Raw genomic sequence first — 24,370 nt, 5'->3', positions numbered from 1 at the left:
TACTTATGTCATTTTGGATGGGACAATAATACAAGGGCAAAAAGTCAGTATTTCCTATGATTTTTCTAAATGAAGTTAATATTATCTTTTAGATTCTTAATTCTGATAGAATTTAACCCAATTCTCAAAAAAACACAAACAAACACACAGAAACGAACAAAATAAACACTACAACAACCTAAATAACCTTTTGACACATTAGAAGTGAAGAGATGGTTGCTATTGGTAGTAGCTTTGGAATCGTGGAAGATAACTACCCTCAGTGGGTGGTACTACGAGCTCGCAATGAAGGCATTGTAAAAAAGATTCCAATCTATCACATAGCCGTGTGCACTACATACACTTCAACTACTACATACACTTCAACTACGTATATAGGGACACAAAATAAAACTGTTGATTGGATGTCCAAGCTTCGTCTACTTCAAAGGACTTTTTCGGCTTCCTTTCACGATCCCTCTTAGGATTTTAAGGAGATCCTTCAAGCCGACTTAGTTGCTATTTCTGGGTAGTTGTTCGGTGTTGTGCTTGGGCTTATAGCCCCATCTTTGTTCCCAAAAGAAAAAATAAGCGAAAGGACAACAATAATTCCATAAGAACTAGGATTCAATTGGTAATTAGGGAGCAATTTATCCCTCTCTCCATCTCGCGCTGCTCCCCCCATCCGCCCTTCGCCTGCGCGTTCTGTCTCCTCCCTCGGCGAGATAAGTGTCGCGAAAGAAGAGAGATGATAAGAAAGTTTCCTTCATATACGAAAGGAAAAAAAAAGGTTTTATACAACCACACTTCCCTAGAGAGGAAAAAAAAGAAGGGGGGAAAAAATCTACCAGCGCCATCTATGGCTATACATCCAATCTCATGCAGCTGCCTATCCCTAAGTCCCATTAGATTGGAGATCTTGTCTTCTTCTCCGGACAAGATATTATACACATTTTCAACCACTGGTCTTGATCAAATATGTTCTGGCTCTTCGGTGTTTGTAGATCGTCTGTGTATAACTGAAGAATTCGAGTATTCAACACTGCTACCAGTTGATGTGAAATTAGATGATATAGATGAGTTAGGAACTGAAGCTGTCACTGAATTTTGTAGTCTGTTGTTCTGGGCAGCTAGTGATGGGGCTGGTCTTTGTTGTTCAGGAGTTAGACGACCTTGGGCTTCTTCAGCTAGTCTCTTCATAAGGTTCATCATTGTGGGAAGAAACTTCGACAAAATAGAAATAATCCCTGCAAGCTGCAAATGTGCCAATGAAACATGATTATGATCAGTTTACTCACAGTTGTCAAGGATAGCAATTAAAAACAGACGAGGTAAACTAGATGAGGCTCTCAAAATTTTCAATTTCACTGCCCACAGCAATCAGGCTTTTTATAGCATGATAAAAGATGGCAAGGTGGATCAGCACCACCATTTTGTTAAAGGATACTCTTACTCTTTGTTCCCCTAACCTAAAATCACTGCCATGGCTCACCGTCTATGCATCTTCAAGCCCAAGAATGATAGATATTGAATATTTACTAAAGATTTTAATATTTCCTAACAATAAGAAAATTGCATAAGAAGACAAGTCTTCTTACTAAATGGTTAAAAAGAAAGAATTAGCACATAGAAAATATTACACAAGACAACATGACGGTAGTTATAATGGAGCCTAGGTGGCCTCAGGCGATGGAGGAGGCCTAGATGCAAAGTGACAACAAAAGGTGACTAAGGCACCAGAATGCTAGGCAATGCTGACGAGATGCACCTCCACAACTATAATTTGGAGTCAATTAGGGCTAGGCTGCACGGATAGTTTCATAGCAGAAAACTCGAACTTTTCAATTATGACATAGAAGTGACAGACAGCTACCTAAAAAATTACCCAAAGAAGAATCCGTTGAACGAACCAAGAAACACCAGTTTTTTTTCAACAAAAATGTACCCTACTTAGATAAGAGATTTTAGTATGTACAGATGGAAGGTAACATTTTTTTTAGATTGACTGTTCCTTGATATTTCTAGTTAAACTAGATGTTAACATTAGAAATAATACACTTGACAGTTCATGACAACCCAGGTTCTACTGTGTTTAAACACCCCCCCCCCCCCTCTCCCAAAAAAAAATCCCCAGAAAGGTTCTACCCAGTGCAAAGAGGGAAAGCTCCCCATTTGGTAGGATCTAGGGAGGTCAAACGTAAAACTCTTACCCCAGTTTCCAGAAAGGTTGTTTCAAGACTTGAGCCTATGACCAAGCATTCAACAAGTGAGCACTTGAAAGAATGAATCAAGACAACCTTCTGAAGGTTCAATTGAGTTAAATTCCCAGAACCGAAGTAAGATCATATCCAGTTCTGGAGGTCAGAAATTAAAATAAAACCATATAAAAAAAGAAGAAAATGAATTGCTACTCACTGTGCCATGGCGGAATTCCCCTGGAATATCAAGCTGTACCCATATGGCTTTAGACAATAAATAAATAATAAACAATGCCAGCATATAAAGAGGATTCCTGTTTCATTGGCACAAGCAACAGTGATCAGCTTTAGCAAGGACATAAGGTGGAATGAGCAGGTAATGTAAAAAGTGAAGCAAAATAAAAATGAAATAAAAATGACAACAGTAGAAATAATAAAGTAATAATAATAATAATAATAATAATAATAATAATAATAATAATAATAATAATAATAATAATAATAATAATAATAATAATAAAAGAAATAGTTGGTGATTACTTTAGAAGGATCATAAACTCATTAAATCCAAGAACACCTATTGCAAGTATTGTCCATAATGGAGGTAACCAGCTGTTATTCCGCTTATGAGCTTCCTGAAAAAACAACGTATCTCATGTGTTAGATTCCACCAATCAATAAAATATCCATGCAGAATTGATCATTTACCAGCTTCTTCAACAGTGCTTTCATAAATGAAGGAATGGATAAGTATAAACAACAACGTAGCAATAAGTAAAGAAACAATTTCAGGGAGAATGGGACACTACCACAAAACCAAAATGTGCTCTTTCTCTGTTTCATGCAAATTGTAAATCAAGAAACCAATCAAAGACAATGAAAATTCCAATGGAGCAGCCATTGCTCTGAATCCAGACTGATATACTTTTCCCCGATCAATGGCAAGCTCAAAATCATAAATTACCCTTGCAGCTAATTGATAAATAACTCAGTATAGATCATAAGAGTATAAAAGTTAGCTCGAATATTTGTTGCATATATCCAAAGGAACAGCTCAGCCATCTTGAGCTGAGTCTTTTTAAGTACTGCAACTAAAATTCAAAGCTGCTAGAGGAATAATATTCTTCTCTGAGGGGGACAGTCAGATGACCAAAATGAGTATCTTTACCCTTATTTTGAGAGTGAACAAGAGTAGTAATAACCATGGAGAAAAAAAAAGGAGGTCATCAGCCATGAGATGTTAACCACAAATCCCATGTGAACACATGAAACAATTCTGCACGCATGGTGAAAAACAAACAGTATTACCTCACAGAAACGCTACCCATGGGTGGCCTGGGTAGGTCATCAGCCATGAGATGTTGTATTTTTTTTTTCAGCTCCCATAAATGGTACTAAACACAAATGATCACCTTACCCTCCCACAATTCTAGTCCCAAGAAGTTTTTAGTATTTGAAAAGCCATATCTCTCCAGATGTATAATATTAACATTAAGGTTGTCCTCGGTAATTTTAATTTTTTTTATTTGCTATTTTCAACTAATAAAATGTCTCTGGTTGTGTTTAGTACCATTTATGGGAGCTGAAAAAAAATACAACAAAAAAAAAAATTGGCTGAGAGCTGTTTTTCATTCTTTGTTGGAAACCATTTTAGGTTGGTTTCTGCACGGAGTTTAAAACAGAAGTGTTAACAGGTGTATTTTGAGGAAGAAAAGATTTTAGGTGCCCAAAGTACTTCTGGAACCCTCCTGTCCAGTCTCTCATCTCTTACTCCTTGTATCATCTTGTTCCAGCCCTTACTACTCGTCTAAGTCTGACACCCATCTTATTCCAGCACTGCTGAGTGCTGCCTCTCACACCTCTATCCGTCCAGTTCTGCTACCTCTCATACCAGTTACTCTTAAAACCTTGAAGGAGAAAAGTCAGGAAATCTGACATGACAGGTCCAATTAGTCCATATGCTTGAGTCACAAGGCATAAGCGCCAAGTAAGTGACCGCGGAATGAAGGAAAAAACAGTGTTGTGCCAGAACTGACACAGTTACTTCTAATCCTCAGATGTGTGGGCCTCCTTTTACTTAGGAGAGCTGAGTTTTCTTGGTTATGCTTGCATCTACTTTTTCCCATTATGGTTGATACTTCAATTGCTTTCTTTCAAGATTCACAAGAAGACCAAAATTGCACCCTTGGAATTCAACTCTGAAGCATTGCACCGGCTATAGACCATCAGATCCTAGGAATTGTGTCCTTGCATTACATGATTTGAGATTGAATAGGAAATGAAGCCCTTTAGTAGCTGTAACAGATAAATACAGGCAGTATAAGCTCCTGTTTGTGGTTTGTATTCCCCACCAGAGATTCAAGCATCTTAGTTTGCTGATGTTTCAAACAAGGTCTTCAAGTTTGCGGGGTTTTGACATACAGGTTCACTCTTTGATTTCAAGTAAAGCAGCTATTTAGCTTTAGCTTGACTAGGACTCATTGAAAGCAAGACAAACAACTGGGACAGATTTTCCTACTGCAGCTATGCAAAGGAATAGAGAGATGAAGATGGGTGCATTAATCAGAATATACCATAGAAACTCTTTATACTTGGGTAACTAATTCTCCATTATGTCGTTACCAAACGGTTTTTAAGTTCAAATTAAAAAATGGTTCTCATTAAAGTTTTTATTAAATAGATAAAAGAAAAAAGAAAAATTATAAGAGCATAAGAAGAAAGATGGCAACAAGTACAACTCGGAATGATTTGAATCAGCTAATAAGATGTAGGAGCAATGGGTACAAACATCAATGAAGAATTCTGATAGCCGATAGAAAGGAGATTTAAAAATAAAAATAAAAACATTGAAGGGGATTTAATAAAAAAAAAATTTAAAAATAAAAAAACATTCAGCAGAAAAGAAGAATTCAAAATTTATTTATGAAAGGAGGGTGGTTTCACCAAGGAGCACCCCTCATCCTCATTCTAATAGGAGGCTGAGGGATTAAACTTTTGTTTGAAGCAACAGGGATATCAGAGCTGGCTGTAACTTTTAAGGAGATAGAGATTTCACATGTCAGCTTGCAAATGATATTATCTTGTTTGGTAGAGATGGATAGGACTAGTCCATCTGGTAAAATCTTATGTAGTTTGCAGCCAGAGATTAAGTGCCACATACAAGGGTGGTGTGGCAAATCCAGACATTGTATATCCAGTGGATGATCTAGATTGGTCATATGTCAAATTTCAGATCAAATTCAACTATACAACATACGAGGCATCCTCCCTCTTGATGGTCAATGTATAGGCATGCATTTTTCTGCATTCCTGGATATTACATCCTTGACATACACCGATCAAGATATTACATTGAAATGTTTGTCCAGAACTTTCCAGTCTTAACACCGATAGAAAGTGGGGTTTCACATGATTTTAACCGGTATACTTGAATCCACGGCTCTAAAGCATGGAGAATTAACTCCAATAGCTTCTAGAATTGTTACAAGTGATATTTGTCTCTGACAATCAGCAAACAGAGTGGCATGCTCACAGAACACCCTTGTTTATTGTTTGCAATTTATATGTAATGACGCTGCATGTGATCAAAAGTAAAACAAACAAAATTGAAAGAGATTAAGACTCAAGTCACATTGACCTCCCCAAATATGTCCCTCATATGCTGAATATCTGATAAGTTTTTTAAGACTATAGAGAGTGATGAGTGTAAAAACACATTAGGTGGTCTCTGTAGCTTTCGAGGCATCTACACTACCCCAGGTGTTTCAGGGATGCCTGAGCATAGTTCACGTTCTGGTCGTGATCTCAGTAAAGATCTCATTTTGTCTTTGCTACCGAGTTGAAACCACAGATGAAACAGGGAAAAGATCCACGACTCTACTAAAATTCTTGTCTGTACCTAGCTTTCTTACTGGTCAAAATGTTATGAACCACCTTCTATTAAGTACCAAAACTGAAAATATTCCGTTGGTTATTAGCAGCTTTGAAGAAAAACCCTTGAATCTCTTATTTGCCCCAGTATAACCCCACAAGCCTGGACAAAGAGGATTAGGTGCTCAATAACAACATTTGGAAGAATAGGAGTGAATTGGTAGTTGTTGCCCTGTACAAGTACATATGGCTGTGGAAAATTTATAGACCCTTGGGGGGACAACACCCTTTCATATCTATTGAAGTGGGGCAAGTGTTCGTGTGTGAGAGTGTATGTGTTTCTTTTCTTTTGGGAGTAGGTGTGTTGGGAGAGACATGAAAGGAAAATTACTCAGACAATATGTGACATGAAGAATGACGAAAGGGGGGTGGGGGGAGGGAATAAAAAATCCAGACGTACCTGTGCAGATATAGCTTGAACAACAGTATACTCTGTTTCAGTTTTCAACTGTCTCCACAAAGACTTACATTGGACTGGTGTAATTAGTGTATTACTCCTAGGAACCTTTTACATGCACCTGTTAGTGAAGAATCATAACAAAAGTTTCATCCAATTAAATTCAGAAAAGAACTTACAAATACCTCATCCCATGTGCTTGAAGCTAGGGGATCTGTAGTGGATTCTATTCCCCTCTCCTGGGTAGAAGAAACAGCAACTGTACCATCCATAAGGGATGAATAAAGTATAGCCTCAATCTTGTCTGGCTTATCATCCAAGCGAATGGCAGCCATTACAGATAAAATTTTCAGAGACTGCAACAAGATTACAGGATCTTCATCATACCACAAACGTTAACGATGTACACACACAATGCATTAAAATTTTTAACTTTTTATTCATCCAGGAAACGCAAATTACCACAGAAAGGGCAGCTTTTTTGATTGCCTTTATATCTTCCTTCCCAGTCCAAACCCTGGGCATTGAATCATCATCATGACTGAAGACTGTTGAGAACCTGGAAACAACTCAATGGTGAGACCACCAAATAATGAAATAAAATGAATACACATGATAAGAGTATGAAAAATTAACCTTTACCTGTCCTTCATACGAATAAGAACTTTCCCCGCTTCTTCTCTTGCTTTATTTTCCACCACACCTCTTCCAAAGTCCCGTATATCTTGCACCATTTTATCAAATTCTGCTTGATCCACCTCAAAACCAGCAATAGCAGTTGAAAACCTTGATACAGCAGTTTCAGTTTCACGCTTCAGAAGTTTTCTTATTGATGCCCAGGTATCACCTTCAGCAGTGTCAAAAAGAGATTCTACAGGATGGGTGAGTGCTTCCGTGAGTTGGTTCTACAATTCAAAAAGGATATGTTTGTCATGGCGTTGTGAAGAAATGATCTCACATTCCCCCTGCTAATAAGAATTTCAATATATTTTTTTTTCAATTTTGAAGTACAATACCTCATAGTTTGATACCATCTCTGATAACTTTGCAGTACGAACAGATGCTACATGTGCATCGATATCTCGACGAAGCTTTTCCCTCACTTTTGAAGGATCCCAGTTAGCTTGCTTAACAGCAGCATCTGTCAGAAAACAAAATCACAAATAAAATCTCCACTTAAATGAGTGGGATGGACAGGTTCATGAAATAGAGGATATTTCATCCATTCCCCTGGTTATGCTTAACCAAATAAGCTGGAAATGGCTCAGAAGTCAAAAACTTAATCCTAGGTCTTACAATGTCTTTACACTGTAACTATATCACTTCAGAACTTGCTTTTTCATGTCTTCCTCTGCCAGGAAGTATGGTGTGTTCTCCTTTTATCACATAACCGACCCTCTTCAACCAATATGATAGGTTGAATTCAATAAATTCAACTTCCCTCCCCCCCTCCCCGCGCGGGGATGGGGGGGTGGTGGTTGTCTTAATGCTATCTGTTCATGCAGTTGTTGCATTTGAGTGTTGTCATTGTTGGCAACAGATTTGTAGCCATGAAGTGAAGACAGCAATTGGCTGGTTAGCAGAGTATCTTTGATGTTTACGTGGGGTTTCAGACGCTGAAACACCTGAGGCTTTTTGGGTGTATTTCTCAAAAATTGCATTTGCAGCAACATGTATTTCTGGGCAGACAATCTTGCCTCATTGTGGACCATAATCTTGCTTTATTTTTGGAAGAAAAGTTGGAGTGATATCTACAGGATCATGCATATGTGATTTCCTTGGAAATGGAAATTATTTCTTGAAAACTCAAAATACTAGAGAGATATATTAGAGAAGATGGAAAATAGCAGACATGTGTTGGAGGTGATGGGTTGCCCTCATCTGGACTCAACTAATTACCTTGGAGGAGGTAATCACATTTACAAAACCTTGAGCGTTCCAGGCAGTTATTATGGTTAAAACCATACTTGGGAAAACCTAGAGTGATTGGGTTGGGTTTGTACCTGATTTCCTTTAAAATTTTGGGAAGGCCAAGGCCTACACAATTGGGAATCGAAGTTCCAGCCTCATTGAGGCACAGGTTGAATTAGGGTTAAGGATATCTTGGCCATAGGGGTAGCATATCATATTAAGAAGAGTATTGAGCATATGCGAGACCCCAAGGTGTACTGCTCAGTGGACTAACCTTAAACATTGTCAGGTAAAACACATATATTGTGTACCAAATTGTGAATGCTTGATTTTATTTGTTGAACACCAGTCCCTGTTCTGCAAAGTATGTTTACAATTTTGATAGACCCAGTCACATTCTTCTATGGGTGTAAGGTCAGGTTTTCAATGAACTTTTGTCCCATAGAATGCAGCAAAAAAAGTGTGGAACTGATTCAACACCAACAGACAAGACACCCCCCCCCCCCTCGACCCTCTTGATCCCATGTCAACAATATCAAACGAGTCTCTAATAAGAAGAAAAAATATTAATTAAGCTCACCTGCACATGCTTCATCAAAGTCATGCATACATGACTGCTTGAGAATACGAACAGAAGCAGAGAATCCTTCTCCTCTATTTAGTGATTGTTCCAGTCCCTTCTTGAAATTATTTAGAAATTTAGAACGCAGATGCCCCAACATGGTTTGATAAGCAGGATGAACAAACTGGAAAATAAACAAACATGAATAAGAAGAAGACCAAGACATCACTAAGAAAGGAGGAAAATAGGAAAAACAAAGAACATGAAATGAATGCAAAAATAGCTTTTGCTTATCAGTCTGAAATGACTAATTTCTATTTTCAGTAGATAATCTGAGTTTATATAATAACCAAAGATGCTCACTTCTGATAAATCTAAGGAGAATAATGAATTGTCATCAAAGTGTTAAAGCATAATTCAATAGTGGTGAATTTTCCTCATTCTGTGCTTACTTCTCCCCAATCTGCAGGGAGGCATATTCAGCATTTTGGTGGGGCTATGTGGAGGCATATTTTTGGCTCTTCACATAACCTGAAGTCATGCATGCTAGATAGCAATATTTCATAGTGTTTGCCTAAGAAAAATGTTATTTTAATTCATATAGCTAGTAAAAAATATCCTCCCTCTGGAAAACTGTTACCATGTCCAGTAAATGAAATAGCATATTACCATACTAACATTGAATCTTGGAGGATAGATTCTATTTATCACAAAACAAAATGGAGAAGTTATGTAATAGAAGGAGACAATTTTGGTTTACTTTCTTTTCACACTGCATGGATGCACTGTTAGTTCAAAAAAGTGTTTTATGTACATGCTTACTGTATTGTAACCTGATGAGTGATGTAATGCGTTACTTTTAACATTTTACCTTTTTACCTCCCCTAGCTATCTTATGCTAGCATAGGTGACGTAGGCTAGCAAACACGATTGTCAAATTAGAACCAACCAAATAGGTCTTTTTTAGAGTTAGGTTTCAAATCCGGGGAAAACAAGAGAAGTAGGGTTTAAGGTTAGATGGCGGTGGGGAAGGTTCAGTACAAATTTGAAGAAAAACTAACGCTGGGAAATATGACTTCTGAAATTTGGGTTTTGAGGCAATTCTAGATTTTACAGTTTTGGGGCTGCAAGTAGGATAAAGTGCAGGTACTTTCAGGAGGAATATATCCTAAAAATTTGAACCAATTCTCATGATGGGAATGGAAGGAATAATGAATCCTAGACTCCAGAGTTCAAGGATGGAAAAGGGCCTTACCAGAAACTAGGTCTAGAAGCGAAGAATATGCTGTCACTTGGATCAAGTGTGGGGGCTGCTGTTGGGGTAAAACCTTTTGACTCCGGAAAGATTCCGATGGGTGGAAAGGTTGGAATGGAAGGATGAATGGTTTGTAGAGTTATATAAAAAAATTGAAAAAAAGGACGGAGGGGACAAGATGAAGATAATGGGAAGGATAAGATCTGGATTTTAATGACCAAATCAGGCTTCAGAAACTAGGATATGACTGACGTAGAAGCTCTATTGAATATACAAACTGAGACAAATGGAATAACTCACCAGCCAAGGTTTCCATGATGAAGAAGACACAACAACAGCAAAAAGCTCATGTAACCAGCAATCAATTATCAAAATCTAGTCTACTCTCATGATGGGGGAAATAATAGGGGTTAATCGGCCTTACAAACTTAAGGTCTATTCCAACTTCAAGTGGCCTGAACCTTACTTAGAATGGAAAACTTGTCCTTTAGAAAGGAAGATGCATTATGTATCATGGGATGCAATCTGCAAACCAAAGGAGGGAGTTTCGGGATTCGATGCATAAAGGACTTCAATATTGCAGGCATACTAAGATTTGGTCAATTGCTTCCAAGAAAGAGATCATATGGTCCACTGTTGCATTGTAGATACCTTAAACAAGGCTCTATATGGACACTTCAACCAAATGCTAACTGCTCCCGGGTTCAGAAAAAGGTTCTGCAGTCAGGGATAAGGTGGAACCCCTCATGCAGCATGTCATTGGTGATGGAAAGGGTACTTGTGTGTGGCTGGACAATTGGCGGCCTACAGGAGCATTGATCAAAAGATACAGAAAAACAAGCAGATTAGCCAAAAGGTCTCAGCATATGAATATGGCGGACAAGTTTCTCATTGATGGACTACGGAGAAGTTGTACAGGACTATTGAAGTGTACAATTGCTAGGAACACAAGCCCAGAAAATGATGCAACTTCCCCATTAATAAAGCATTTATGAACTACCAACTATTCTGAGTATACAAACTGAAAACAAACGGATGATCACAAAAGGAAAATATACTTACATGCAACATTTTAGCTCGCAACTGTTCTCGTTTTGCATTTCTTACACCTTCATCAAAGTAGATAGCCTCCATGTCATATCTACAGAGAAAGCAAGTACACATAAACTCAGAAAGAAAGGCAAATGCAACTAGTCAAAGAACAGTATTTGAAACTGTTAGGTACCTGAATGAGGCTACTTAACAAGGTGGAATAACTCAAGAAGAAAAAAGGGACTTTGAATAAAAGTTGAATAAGAAACAATACATTCTACCAGCAGTAGGTGATTCCTATGGCTACCCAAGAGCAATGGCTCTCACATAAACTTCTCTATATCTCAAAACATGTCTCTTCTACTCTTCCTTCCCCCTATTTATAGCAATTGCGTTCCTACAATATTAATTAACAGAATCATCCCAATTCGAATAGGACTCTTCAAAAGTAACCTGAATTCGAATAGGACTCTTCAAAAGTAACCTGAATTCGAATAGGACTCTTCAAAAGTAACCTGAATGTAATATGACTCTAACCTGAATGTAATATGACTCTTCAATCTAATCCTAAAAAGTAACCTGAATACAATAGGACTCTTCAAATCTTCCAATCATTTCCTTCCCTAGAATTTAGGGATTTACTTTCCCTGTCGAGTGTAGACTTGTGATACTAGGGACCTATCAGAAACCCTAGCTGAGTCACCTACTTGGTCAAATGCATTGAATATGCCATTCCAAATATACTTGGCAGTCTTCTTTCTCACAAACCTCCCATCGCTCTCAGGTCTTATAGATGATGTCAGCCAAATTATAACAGTGGAGTTCTCTGTCTCTCATACACTGAGGCATCAGGCAGAGGCTTGAATGGCACCTGTAATATACCTTAGTTTGTCCCAACTCCTTAGGGAAGGCTATACCAAATAATCCAATCCAAGTAGTTGGGTCTTGTTCGACTTCTCAAGTAGAAATCTAGGTGTTAGGGTCTGAAAGACCAGAGTAATAACCTAAGAACCACTTGGAATACTGAGCCAAAGCATGCAATGCCCAACCTCAAACATAATGGTGGAATACTCTTGAAAATATGGGAATGATATCCAAACCAAGATGGGGGTACACAAAGGGTTCAAAGTATCAGTATATATCATATTGTACTACATCCACCAAAACGACTCAATATTCAATCTTGGTTTTTCTCACTTTTAGACTGAAAAATGAATGCAGTGTTAGAACATTATTCTTTGTGTTCTCCAATACTCTTATGGCCATAAACTGTTACAACACGCAAGAGACCTCATCCTTTATTTTTTTTAACAAAATATCCAAATTAATGCACCTGTTGGTACATTATTCTTCTTTTAGTGTTCATCCACAGTATTCGTTATATATTTGTTTAGTGTCTCAAAAGTGTATTTCTATGCATATTTGTAGTGCTCAATATAATATGATATGGTACATCTCTTAAAATTACCTAACAATATGATAACCAATACCATACTTTAAACCTTGGGTGGAGACTAAAACCCAAAAACACCTCACCAGTACTCGGGGGGGGGGGGTAAGAATTCAATGAGAAGAACGACCAAACTTTAAGGGTAAAATCTTCTCATGGCAACTCAAAGAATCATAATTCATCTGCGTTACATACCAAAAGTCATCACATTACCTCTCCAATGCATAAAGAAGCAAGGAGAAAAGATACTAGTGGTACCGAGCAAACCACAATGATTTGATTCATGATCCAACACCCTTAAATGACAGAACATGAAGCAATCAAAGAGGACTCCTTGGTAATTCAAATGAACCATACACAGCCCCAATGGCTGCCAGAAGAGAGAGAGAGAAACAAGCTAGTGGTAACCCAGGAAATCTGCCTTTGTCAATTTGGAGCTTCAAGGGACTCACACTCTCACATGAGATCTTTTGGAGCTTTTGTAGCCTCCTCCATTGAAGACTTATTTCATTCTTCTTCAATCTATTCAAATGGTATTCTCTTACTTGGGAACTCTTTGTACCCTAGGGTTCCAAAGAGAGGGAGGACATCTAGAACTTGTAATACGACCCTCAAACCAACTGTGGAGGCTATCATACTCACATAAAAAATTGCAAGGGAATAGAGGAAGTAGTTAAGAGGAGGAAGAAGGGGAAGATGAAGATGAAGAGAAGTTGTGTAGGAATAGCCTTCTCTCCCCATATTGATTCACTTAGCCCATAGAATCAATAGTCAAGAACAGCAGAAGTCGAATACATATTGACATACTAAAGACTGAATAAAGAAAGGTAAAATGGAAAAACGCAGAGCACAATACAACATAATGTACCATACTAAAAGTACCCTTATTACATGAAATCCAACATGTTTGCCAGGAATAATCCCAGGTTTAGCCAGTTAATATTCTATGATTCAGTCCTTAATACAATTCTTATTATCTGGTGTTTACCTTCTTTTCTACACTTTCTAATAAAGTTGTACATCTTATTTTAAGCTTGTGATGCTCTGTTTTTACGGAAAACTTATGAGTATTGACATTTTTTCTGGTTCTAGTGGAAATACAACTCCATAGACTTCAGATATGGTCATAATAAAGGACGTGACGACATCAACTCAGAAAGGGAAGAGAAGGAGATGATGTCTTACTCTGAAAGATAAGTCTCCAAAAGTGAACTGAGCTTTTTGCCAAAGCTTGATACTGGCCCAGTTTGAACAGCTTCATCCAGAGCTAACCAACCCTACAGGACACCTCCAAAGCATAAAAACTCAAAACTTAGGATAACAACAAATGCTGCAACAAGAAAGATGTTTTCACTACCTCATCTGAGTTCAAACGGCTAAGCTTCTCATTGGCAATCTCTTCACATCGAACAGTAGCAACCATTACCTAAATAATAGGAAAAGATGGCACAATTATGCCTAAAAAGAACAATCTTCTTTATATTTAACAAAGAGGAGTATGAAAGGAAAACCTTGTGAGCAGGAAGATCTAGATCCTTATTCTCTCTTATAACTTTCCATATCTTCTGGGCACTAAAGGAAAATCCAGATGCAGGGACAACACCACGCCTGTCTCCAGCAAGACCTCCTGGAGCAATAGAATGGAAAAATCGCTGCCGCAATTGTGCAACCTGCATAAGGAAGAGAGAAAATGTTACAGTCTCCACCCAAAGATACCAAGCAACACATAGTCATAACTTCTCCCTAGTACTTATTAAAAGGCATACTCAGTGCACAAGGCTTCCACAAGGTTCTTCTTTTTCTCTTTTTTTTCAACTTTTTTTTTGGGTGTGTGTTGGGAGAGGGCTTTACAATGAATACAATTACACCCAATATGGAGAAAGGCTGTTTTTAATTAAATTATTTAAAAAAAAAAAAACACCTCAGGTGAGACAGAATGGCAGTATGGCCAACCAACTCCCAAATGGCAGGGACAAGGCTTATTCACACTTCAATCATTGACTAAGGAGCTTGCATGAGCTGACTACTCGTGCAAATTGTAGAAGTCGCAGAAATAGTGGAAGATGGTGCTATAAACCAGGAAACATAGACTGGTAATTGTATTTAAGCAGTTACCTGCTCTTTGAACTGCTCCTCCTTTTCCTCATAACTGGACAAGGCAGTGACCTTAACCTTCAAGTCAAATGGCAAAAACATCAAAGTTCTACTTATTTCCAAATGACCTAGATTTTCTTTAGAAGAAGTGATGACTCACATTGAAAAATTCACTAAGCGGGGTGTCCTTATGGGCCAGGGGCTTAACCACATTATTCCATATCTGCAGAAAAAATCTAAGACTTAGCTTTGAAGAAACAGCAGACACTACAGCAGCACAACTACATTACAAGAAAATGGCAAAGAAGGGTACCTTCTGAATATCTTCCCTTAGGATTGGCTCTAAATGCTCAAGTGGAGTCTGTAGGAGAAGAACAAAGACATTAGGTGGATTTCATGGTCAAAGCACAAAGTGTTTAACGAATATCTTCTGAAAAATATATAATTATCTGGTAACCAACCCTTGTTTTGTCACGAATAACAAACAGCAGTGTTGTTTTACGAGGGCTAAATAAGCGCATCATGACCTACAAATTGAAATAGAAAATTAAAGAATAGAAGATCATCATAGGTACACCCTTGTCAAACTATTAAGCCAGACAGAAACTAAATAAAATGTAAAGATATACACCTGAAACACCGTTTTAAGAAGAGGTTTGTTGGCGGCTTGTTCCCGACCAATATCATGGCACCACCTAAATGCAGCCTCATAGTGATCAATTATATCAACTGCAGAATGAGTTCACTGTAGGAAAAGAACTAGCTCTCTATCTAACAGAAGCATGCAAGTGAAAGACTCAACTTACATGTTTATTAGCAAAATGTCCGAAACTGCCAAAGCAAATAGGGCACTCTGTTTCTCAAATGCAGTATCATCCTGAACGGATAAGCACAATTATATTATTAAAAAGAGACTTCAAGAATCATAACTAGAATCATAAACACAAGTTTAGCAGAAATACTATGATCATACATGATACATCTAAGGAAATATTTGAAATCAGAAGAAACATTTCACTTTTACTGAATTCAAATTAAGTTCCATCTCAAACATTTAAAAAGACAATCAGTTACCCCCTTCTGAAAGACGGAAGGAAGGATAGGATATACCAAATCCAATCACAAAGTTCAATAAGCCAACGCAATCTTATAAAAAGGCATAAAATTGGGATTAATAAACCTATACAATTCCTATATATGCTTTCTAATCGCAATATGAAAGAAAACTTTCATAAAAAACTCTGTGCAAGTCCCTTGATTCATTTTCAGTTGCCCAAGAGAAATCCTAGATAACATCACTTCTCAAATAGTCAAACAGCACTAACCAAGATCAATCAGCAGTTCCCAGCAACCCTAGACAAAACTCTGAATGCAAACAAACTGATGAAGTGCAGAGCAAGAACCCTGTGCAGCACCCTGAAAAGTGAAGAGATTGTTTGCAAGGTTGAGTTTTAGAAGGCATAAATGAATCTCACCCAAATTTGGTTGAATCATACACTTAGAACAGAAAGGCTTTTGGAGACACTAAATCAGAGCATGTATCCACTCAATTATAAGTTGCACTTGATGCGTGGTTCCCCCTTAGCATTGGTTGAAGTAGATCAAATGGTAATGGAGAAGACTGAAAGTGACGTAGGCCAACAGGCTCACATGCACAAGAAAGCCCAGAGGAAGAAGTCCAAGAAAATGTGGCCTAAATAGGCTATATGCTACGTCGTTCTTCAGTGTTTTAGGTTGAGTCAATTGAACCAGGTTCAATTTGGGCTCAATCCATTTTTATTGAGTCACTTTCAGTTAGTATTAGCCTCTTACTCAGTATACCACTATACCTACATTCCTAGTATATCCCCTTAGCCCCTCCAAGTTAGCCCCACAGACATACCCGAAAGTGCGAGGTTCTTCTTCTGTTTTAAGAGGATCCTGGTGTATTGCTGCCTTGCTAGGACTGCCCAATCAAGGCTGCATTAAGAAGACTTTGACTAGGATCAGACCACTAGGTAAACGGACTTCTTCAAGTGGGGCCAGGGTGGTGGCTTTAAAAGTGGCCTAACCACTTGATGCTTGGTGTGCGCTTAGCCTTGGTTGAAGTAGACCAAATGGACTTGGAATTGGATACACACTGACTTCTTGGACTTGGATTTGGACTAGGATTTGAGTTTCATCATTATGGTATGGCTGGCGAGGCTAGCCTGCAGTGTTATGAGCTTGTTGGCTGCATTACTTCTTCTCTGCCTCCCCTTCTGCACTTTTACTGTTTCGTTTGGTTTGGTTTGTTCTTGTTAATTCTATAAACACAGTTCAGAAATACCTCCACCTCCTTTTTCCCTGCAAAATAAAACTAGTGAGGAAGAACATGATATATGTTCATCTTAGTAGGAAGAAAGGAAGAGAGCACTGGAATTTTGACAACTCAGAATACAAAGATGAGAATATGATCATATATGTTTTGTTGATTTCGAGTCCCAAGTCCAACTGCATCATTGATACCTATTAGCAGCCTTTTCGGTTGAGTGGGACAAATGAAGATGGACAACAGTGGGAGAGAAGGGGAGGGGCCCGCACAACATGGCTGTAGGAGGAAGCTATGGGACAGGGTTGCTGGAGAGGAGATGCAGGAGGTAGGTGAGATCAGGAGGAAGTAGTGGCAGGGGTAACAAAGGCAGGATGCAAAAATGGGGCAGCAGCAGCTGCTAGGGCAACATAATATGGGTTCAAACATAGGGTGATGGATCAAGACAAGAGGCGGCTGTGTGCAGGAAGCATGGCTTGGCTCTGACTCTGGGATAAACACATCTTCCCTGTAAAGATCTCAGTGGCAAAAGAGCAACAGGCAACAGGCAACAAGTTCTATATTCAGAGGTTTATAATGTATTCTATTTAATGGTTGCCAAACTGATCATTATTTAGAGGCCATAGTTAATTCTCATGAATGATATCTTATAAATAGATTACAAGCACAAATAAATATATACCAAAGAGAGTGTAAGCTGAAAAACATGTTTGGGCTGAACTCAAATGAGTCAGCTCTTCATATCTATCTCCTGAAGGAAAACAATAGAAGCAAATCAGGTTACCTCGCCTCTTTCCCTCCCATCAGTACCCTCCAAGTCCATGGCAATAGTGAAAGGTTCAATGCCAACACACTTTGCTATCCAAATGCCCTTGGTGGTTTGATTCCTGCAATAAAAGGATATACCAATTATGTATCACTTATACTGCTGCCACAGAAAGTAAGAAACTGAGATAACTGACTTAACTATTGATATTTAAAGTATGAAAAAGGAAAAAAACCTACCTTCCTCGGTATGCGTCCATCTCCCTGAAATTGGTATGGAAAAGATGATTTAATAGGGTGCTCTTGCCTGTTCATAAAGAAAATGGTTCAGTAACTCCATTTAATTGTAATTTAATTGAATACAAAATAATAACCCTCTTCGGTCAGAAACCTGAAACAAAAAGGATCTAAAAAGCTCATGCCAACAGTTGAGACACCCACCCGAAGTGTAATATAACTGTATACAATGGGAGAATGTGAAAGAGAAGGGGCCACGGGATTAGTAGGATTGCAGAATCAACATGTGAAGTATTCTCATTGCAGGAATTGAGAGGAAAGAACATTGACTTCTTTCTTCTTCAAGTGTCTAGAATTATTTTTGCATGTTTGATAGTTGCAGTTTAAAGAGATATGAATTCCACCATGGCTGGAACAGTTTCAAGATTGTACCTTGTCAACCTCACAGGAACAATGAGTGAACCTCCTCCCCCTCCCCCTCCCCCCAACCCCACTCTGCCCCTCTCAGCCTATCCTCTTCAGACCCTGGTCCTCTTTCCCCTCCCACTGAAATCATCTAAAGATGGCCTTCCCCTACACCTGATTCCCCCTCTCCTTGGAGAATGGTCAGACCTTTGTTTTTGGCTTGGCCGGTGCTCTAGACAAGGAAGCATCTCTTTGGAGCTCCTAAATCCTTGGCCATTTCCTTCACTCTCACTCCCCTTTCAACATTGTCAAGTCTTCTCTATTCAAGCAATGGAAGCCGACTGCCGAGCTTGAAACCTTCTTACTCAACCACAGTTTCTTCCTCTTCAAATCTTTAATTGAAGCGGACAAGACTAGGGTCCTCGAAGGAGGGCCCTGGATGGTTGGGAAGAAACCCATCTTCCTCCAACAATGGCATCGCAAGTTGCAAATATTGAGAGGATTTCTTCACCTTATCTATCTAGGTCTCATTCCCAGGGCTCCCTCTCCATTTTTGGTGTTCAAAGGGGCTAAGCCTTGTTGGCTCCGCACCGGGTACACCATTATTCTTGGACTCTAGGACACAGTGGAAGGATCGTTTGTCCTCTGCTCGCATCTACATTGAAGTTTCGGCATCAACCTCCTTGCCCTTTGCGATCTCAATTAAGGAAGAAGGTGGCTTCACTTTCACACAGCAAGTTTGCCACAAGTGGCAACCTCCCCATTGCTCAGCGTGTGACACCTTCGATCACGCCCCCTGTGCAACAAATCCCTCTTTTGAACGAAGCTCTGTTAACCTCCCCAAGTCTCTTACCCTTGAAAGTGAGGGCTTGAGATGTCACTAGAGTGACAACCCCTTGTTTCTACATGCCAAAACCGTCTGTCCATCCTTAGTCATAAATCCCTAGTTTCCTCTATTGCCGCATATCTACCGTCGCCCCCTCTGATTTTGCCTCTTCCTCCCTCTGCCACATTTACAGAAGCCCCTTCCCACTCTGTCCAGGCCTACAATCGTAGAGTTCGGCCACTCAATCAGTTTCCCCCTCTACACTCTCTTGTCCTGTCACTTTTGCCCCCATGTTGTTGGCTTCTCTAACTGCTACCTCTATTGGCCTTGTTCCGACTTTCCCTCTCATTTCCTCGAGCCCCCCCCCTCTCTCCTCACTCCTCTACGTTTTCCCTTTCTTTGCCACACCCTCCTCTTGCTCTATGCAATTCCCATCTCCCTTCACCATTATTTCCCCTTCTCTCTCATGTTTGCCATGTCACCCGTTGGTGGGGCCCATCCAGGCCCCAACCACTCCTCCACTCTTCTCACTTCCCTTTCTACCCCTAATCCCGTGCTTCCTCTTCCTCCTTTTCATCTAGGCTGGACCAGCCCATATCCCTCCCCCACCTTTCATCTCTTATGGACTGGACACAACCCATATACTTCCCTCACCTTTCATCTCTTCTGCACTGGACCCAACCCATATCCCTCTCCCATCTTTCATATCTACTGGGCTGAATCTAACTCCCCCCCCCCCCGCATTTCTTCTGCTAGGCTGAGCCTTGCTCCTCCCTCTTCCTCTTCTCTTAGGCCCCCTGTTGGGTCTTTGTTTGCTACCCCTCCATTTCACCCTTGCTCACCCCCTAAGCCCCCTATTTCCGCTAGCTCAACCCTTTGTTCCCCTTTTTCTAGGCTTGCCTCTCCACCTCTTCTTGAGTCTAACCTTGACCCCATTTTGACTCTTGTTAGCGAGCCCGAGGGTACTTTGGAGTCTAAAACCCTTCCCCTCCACTTCAGGATTACAGGAGAAGTACCAATTCCGCCAAAGGGCGCCATCACCTCAACCAAGAGTACATTGTCAATATTCAATCTTTTAGTAACAACAACAACAACAACAACAACAACAAGCCTTGTCCCAACTAAATGGGGTATGCTACATGGATTCTTGCCTTCCAATCAATTTTGTTTAAAGTCATGCTAGATACAAGGCCTAAGCTATGCATATCCTTTCTCACCACTTCTCTTAAGGTTATCTTAGGTCTACCCCTAGCTCTTCTAGTTCCTTCAATCTGGATTATATCACTTCTCCGTACAAGGGTATTTATAGGTCTCCGTTGAACATGATCGTGCCACCTCAAATGACTTTTTCAAAGCATATCACTTATGGGAGCAACTCCCAAACCAACTCTAATATGATCATTCCTTATCTTATCCTTCTTAGTTTTGCCACTCATCCAATCTTCCATGAATAAGAAGAAGAAAAATAAGAAAGAATACTCCAAGCTGTGGGCTTGTCTAGGCTCTTTGTTATTGGTTTTTAGTGCATAGTTTCTTGTTTAGTTTCTTAGTCTTGGCCTTGTTGGCTTAGTTGGGGTGCCACCCATTGCTTTAAGTTGTACTCGCTCCCCCCCCCCCCCCTTTCTTTCTCTCTCTTTTGGTTAATGAATTTTTTTTATTCATCCCAAAAAAAAAAAAATGTGATGTTTTGTCATTTTCTCACCTTATGATCTTGAGTCTAGAATAAACATGGTCCCGAATCCCGATATGCCAAAATATTGTGGGCAACAAAACTGCCTCGTTTATCTACACAATGGTGTAACTTATCTCCTCAGTTTTGATGATAAAGATAAGTTCTTTAAACTACATAGATTGTGCACAATGAGTGATGGTTGTGATTGAAACAAGGAAAGAATATCATCTCTTGGGACATTTAGAAAAGATAGGATCTCCATTCTTGAGTGAACTCGAAAGTCCCCACTACATCGCAAATTGTTGAACAGGATTCTCGAAGAACCACTAGTGGAAGAGGACACCACACTAGAAGGGTATGAACAAATCATAGCTGCTCTCATGGTGCCTTCTGCAATCACCTTTACAGATGACCATTTTTCTAAGTCCACTGAAGGTAGGCATGGAGATCCCCTTCATCTGACAGTCACCATTACAGGGTTCACCATACCTCATTTCTTTTGATGCTGGTGCATCCCTGTTTGTGTGTCCCCTCCTTTTACCTTCATATTTTCAATGAATATGAATTTGACTTGTGGCCTCTGAAGTTCACCTATAGTTTTGCTTGGTGTGCCACGAGAATATATATAAAGCAGAGAAAAGAGAGAGAAGGAAATGATAAACAGCCTCTCTGAAAATAGGGTAAGGCAGCATACTCCCCAGACCTTGCTACATGCTGCAGCCTCATACACTGGGAATGACCTTTTTTATTTTTCACTAACATTGTAAAGGGTGCAACTATTTGTGAAGGTATGCTCCATTGAGCTGGGTTTGTGGGAAAACATCATAAAAGTGCTTTAAAACAGTGGCTCTGATACTAGGCACAGAGGTTCATGTAAAATTGGTTGTTCACAATTACTTGACTCTGCATATCTCAGGAATTTTACCGTAGAACAATAATATGAAACAGAAGGGAGGAGATCATGCTTGGCCAGCCTATTTTTGGCAGAACATTTCTCAATCAAACCAAAAATTTATAGTTATCTGTAAACTGATAAATATGAACAGCAGAGGAGGAGATCACACTTGGACAGCCTATTTTTGGCAGAATGTTTTTCAACGAGAACAAAGTTTTTACAGCTGCTTATATCTATGATAAATATGTATTCAAGCCCATCTTTAACTAAGAGAACCTTATGAAAAGATTGGGTTAAGTGGTTGTTGTGGTAAACTGCAAAAGAAGCTTCTCTGTGGAGTTCGAGTACATAGAAAGATTAGGAAAAAAGAAGCTCCTTCTACAGTAGAAGGGAAGCCTTCGTGGCTCTGTCTGAAAATCGGAAATCCTTCCAAACCAAAGAATATGACAGTAGGAGAATTATGCTGGTCCCAATGGAAGCATTATAATATAGCTTTCGCCGCAAGCAATTTCATTTTAAAAACGATTCAAAGAAACACATTTTTAGTGCGAAAACGGCTCAGCTCCCTACCAACCGCGCTCAATTTAACCAATTTTCACAGAAAATGATCAAGAAGATCATATTTAAATAGAGGACAAATATCAATTCTAACAGCAATCACATACCACTGCTTTGAGGCCCCATTATTGCGACCACAGCATAAGAGAGTCCGCATTCAGCAAGCTTTACTGTTTTCACGAAATTCTCAAGACCATCAACATTAAATTCGCCATTGCCGTCAATCAACTGCGTTGGGCAGCACTCGTCCCCCATAACTGATCCAAGAATTAAAGAAAATTTAAATTAAATAAGTGATCAAACAGTTTCCATTTATTTCTTTTCAAACTACTTCTAGCACCAGTACAAGAATTTGGAGAACAGAGACCAAAGCCCGATAGAAAAAGAAGAAATACCTGAATCAAGGTGGAAGAAATCCAAAGCAAACACGAAGAAGTGTTTCAAAGGAAGATATGCCCGAGGAATAGGGAGAGAAGGAAGGAATCCAGTGTTTCCTTCATTTGCCGCTTCACTATGATTAAGTAGTACGCACCTCCATGGACGAGTCCATAGATCTCCTATCCTAGTGGTTATTAAGGAATCTTAGATCAAATCTAGGTAAAATATACCAATTGGACGGATCACAGTATATAACATATCATTGTCGGTGTTGATCGTTGGTGCACCTCACTGGAAATTTTTCAAAAGAAAGCGGCTTCTAGATGAGCGTGTAGAGAATAATGTTGTAGAGCTTTGATTTAATTTTATTTGACGGGCTTTCGAGTTTTTAAAGACTTAAACTTCTCGATGAAGAGATTGTGAATTATTATTGATAATAAAAAAAATTTGTGAGTTGAACATTCCACTTATCCCTCTGTATCTCTTTATCATACAAGGGGTGCCAATTTATAGCCCGAACCGTTAAAATCGAACCAGCCTGTACCGGCCTGTTATAGCCCGAACCGGTCTGAACCAAACCTTAATGGGCTGAGGGTTGTGGAGCCCGAACTAACCCGAAACCAAACTGCAACCCGTTATAACCCGTTTTACAACCCGCTTTATAACCCGCTTTATAATTTTACATTAAATAGCATTTGAATCATTATATTTTCATTGGGTAGTTGGTATAGACAATTTAAAAAATTAAGCATGAATTCAAAAATCAAATAATCATTTTACCACTTAATATCTAGGTTCTTGATTTCTATAGAATGGATGTGTTTTTTTTTAATGAAAATTGACCAATAGCAACTTTCCTTTCCATATAATTTTCGCTTTTGTTGTAGGATGCTCAATTGTTTTTCTTGTTCTTTTTCTTACACACTATAAACTATTAATCAACCCGAATTTAAACCGTTAATTAGCCCAAACTCAAACCGGCCTGAAACCGTTATTTTGCTAATGGGCCGTATTTGGGCTAGGTGTTCTTCAGCCCGAAACCATTAGGCCCAGCCCCAAACTGCCCCAAACCGCACCGTTGACACCTCTAATCATACTATTATTTAAAAATATGTACTTTCTTTGGTGGCAAATCTTTCATTGGACAAAATTATTAGAGATGCAAGTTTGGCCCTGAGCTATAATAGGGCTTTGGCTCAAGATTTTGGCCTTGAAGGAGGGTTAGGGCCAAGGGCGGCTTAGGATTACTCTTTGGCATCCTGAATTTATCCCACTTGTCCCTAATTTTTGTTCTAATCATGGCCTTAATTTTGACCCTAGCATAATCTCAAGAAATTATAAACATCAACAAGGGTATGACCAATCAAGATTAGGGTCAAGTATAGAGTCAATTAAGACCAAGGCTAGGGACAAGACCAAGAATAGGGTCAATCAGGGCCAAAGACAGAACCAATCAGGTTGGGAATAAGCTTGGCTTGGCCCTATAAAGCTTAAGGTTAGGGACAATAATCCTTGACCTTGAATTAAAGTCACAGT

The 24,370-nt window shown here is 39.2% G+C and overlaps 1 protein-coding gene across 1 annotated transcript; it reads right to left on the bottom strand.

Moving 5' to 3' along the window:
• Positions 1 to 871: 871 nt before the first annotated feature.
• Positions 872 to 22,927, bottom strand: RL2 (Root hair defective 3 GTP-binding protein (RHD3)). The gene is made up of 23 exons (XM_089168360.1): positions 22,852 to 22,927; positions 22,564 to 22,713; positions 18,104 to 18,170; positions 17,883 to 17,985; positions 15,615 to 15,685; positions 15,440 to 15,503; positions 15,270 to 15,335; positions 15,122 to 15,169; positions 14,969 to 15,031; positions 14,830 to 14,886; positions 14,226 to 14,384; positions 14,072 to 14,140; positions 13,900 to 13,991; positions 11,295 to 11,373; positions 8,996 to 9,161; positions 7,521 to 7,645; positions 7,147 to 7,409; positions 6,967 to 7,063; positions 6,690 to 6,860; positions 6,508 to 6,612; positions 2,718 to 2,812; positions 2,395 to 2,491; positions 872 to 1,233 (listed from the first exon to the last, which is right to left on the bottom strand). The coding sequence occupies exons 2-23, from the start codon at positions 22,709 to 22,711 to the stop codon at positions 952 to 954; spliced, it is 2,487 nt and encodes an 828-aa protein (XP_089024486.1). The 5' UTR covers positions 22,712 to 22,713; positions 22,852 to 22,927; the 3' UTR covers positions 872 to 951.
• Between the last annotated feature and the right edge of the window lie 1,443 nt (positions 22,928 to 24,370).

Source organism: Hakea prostrata, chromosome 9, assembly GCF_041222555.1.
Source record: "Hakea prostrata isolate BN-2017 chromosome 9, UWA_Hpros_2, whole genome shotgun sequence".
Classification (NCBI taxonomy): Eukaryota; Viridiplantae; Streptophyta; class Magnoliopsida; order Proteales; family Proteaceae; genus Hakea; species Hakea prostrata.
This window is presented reverse-complemented; position numbering and strand designations above follow the sequence as displayed.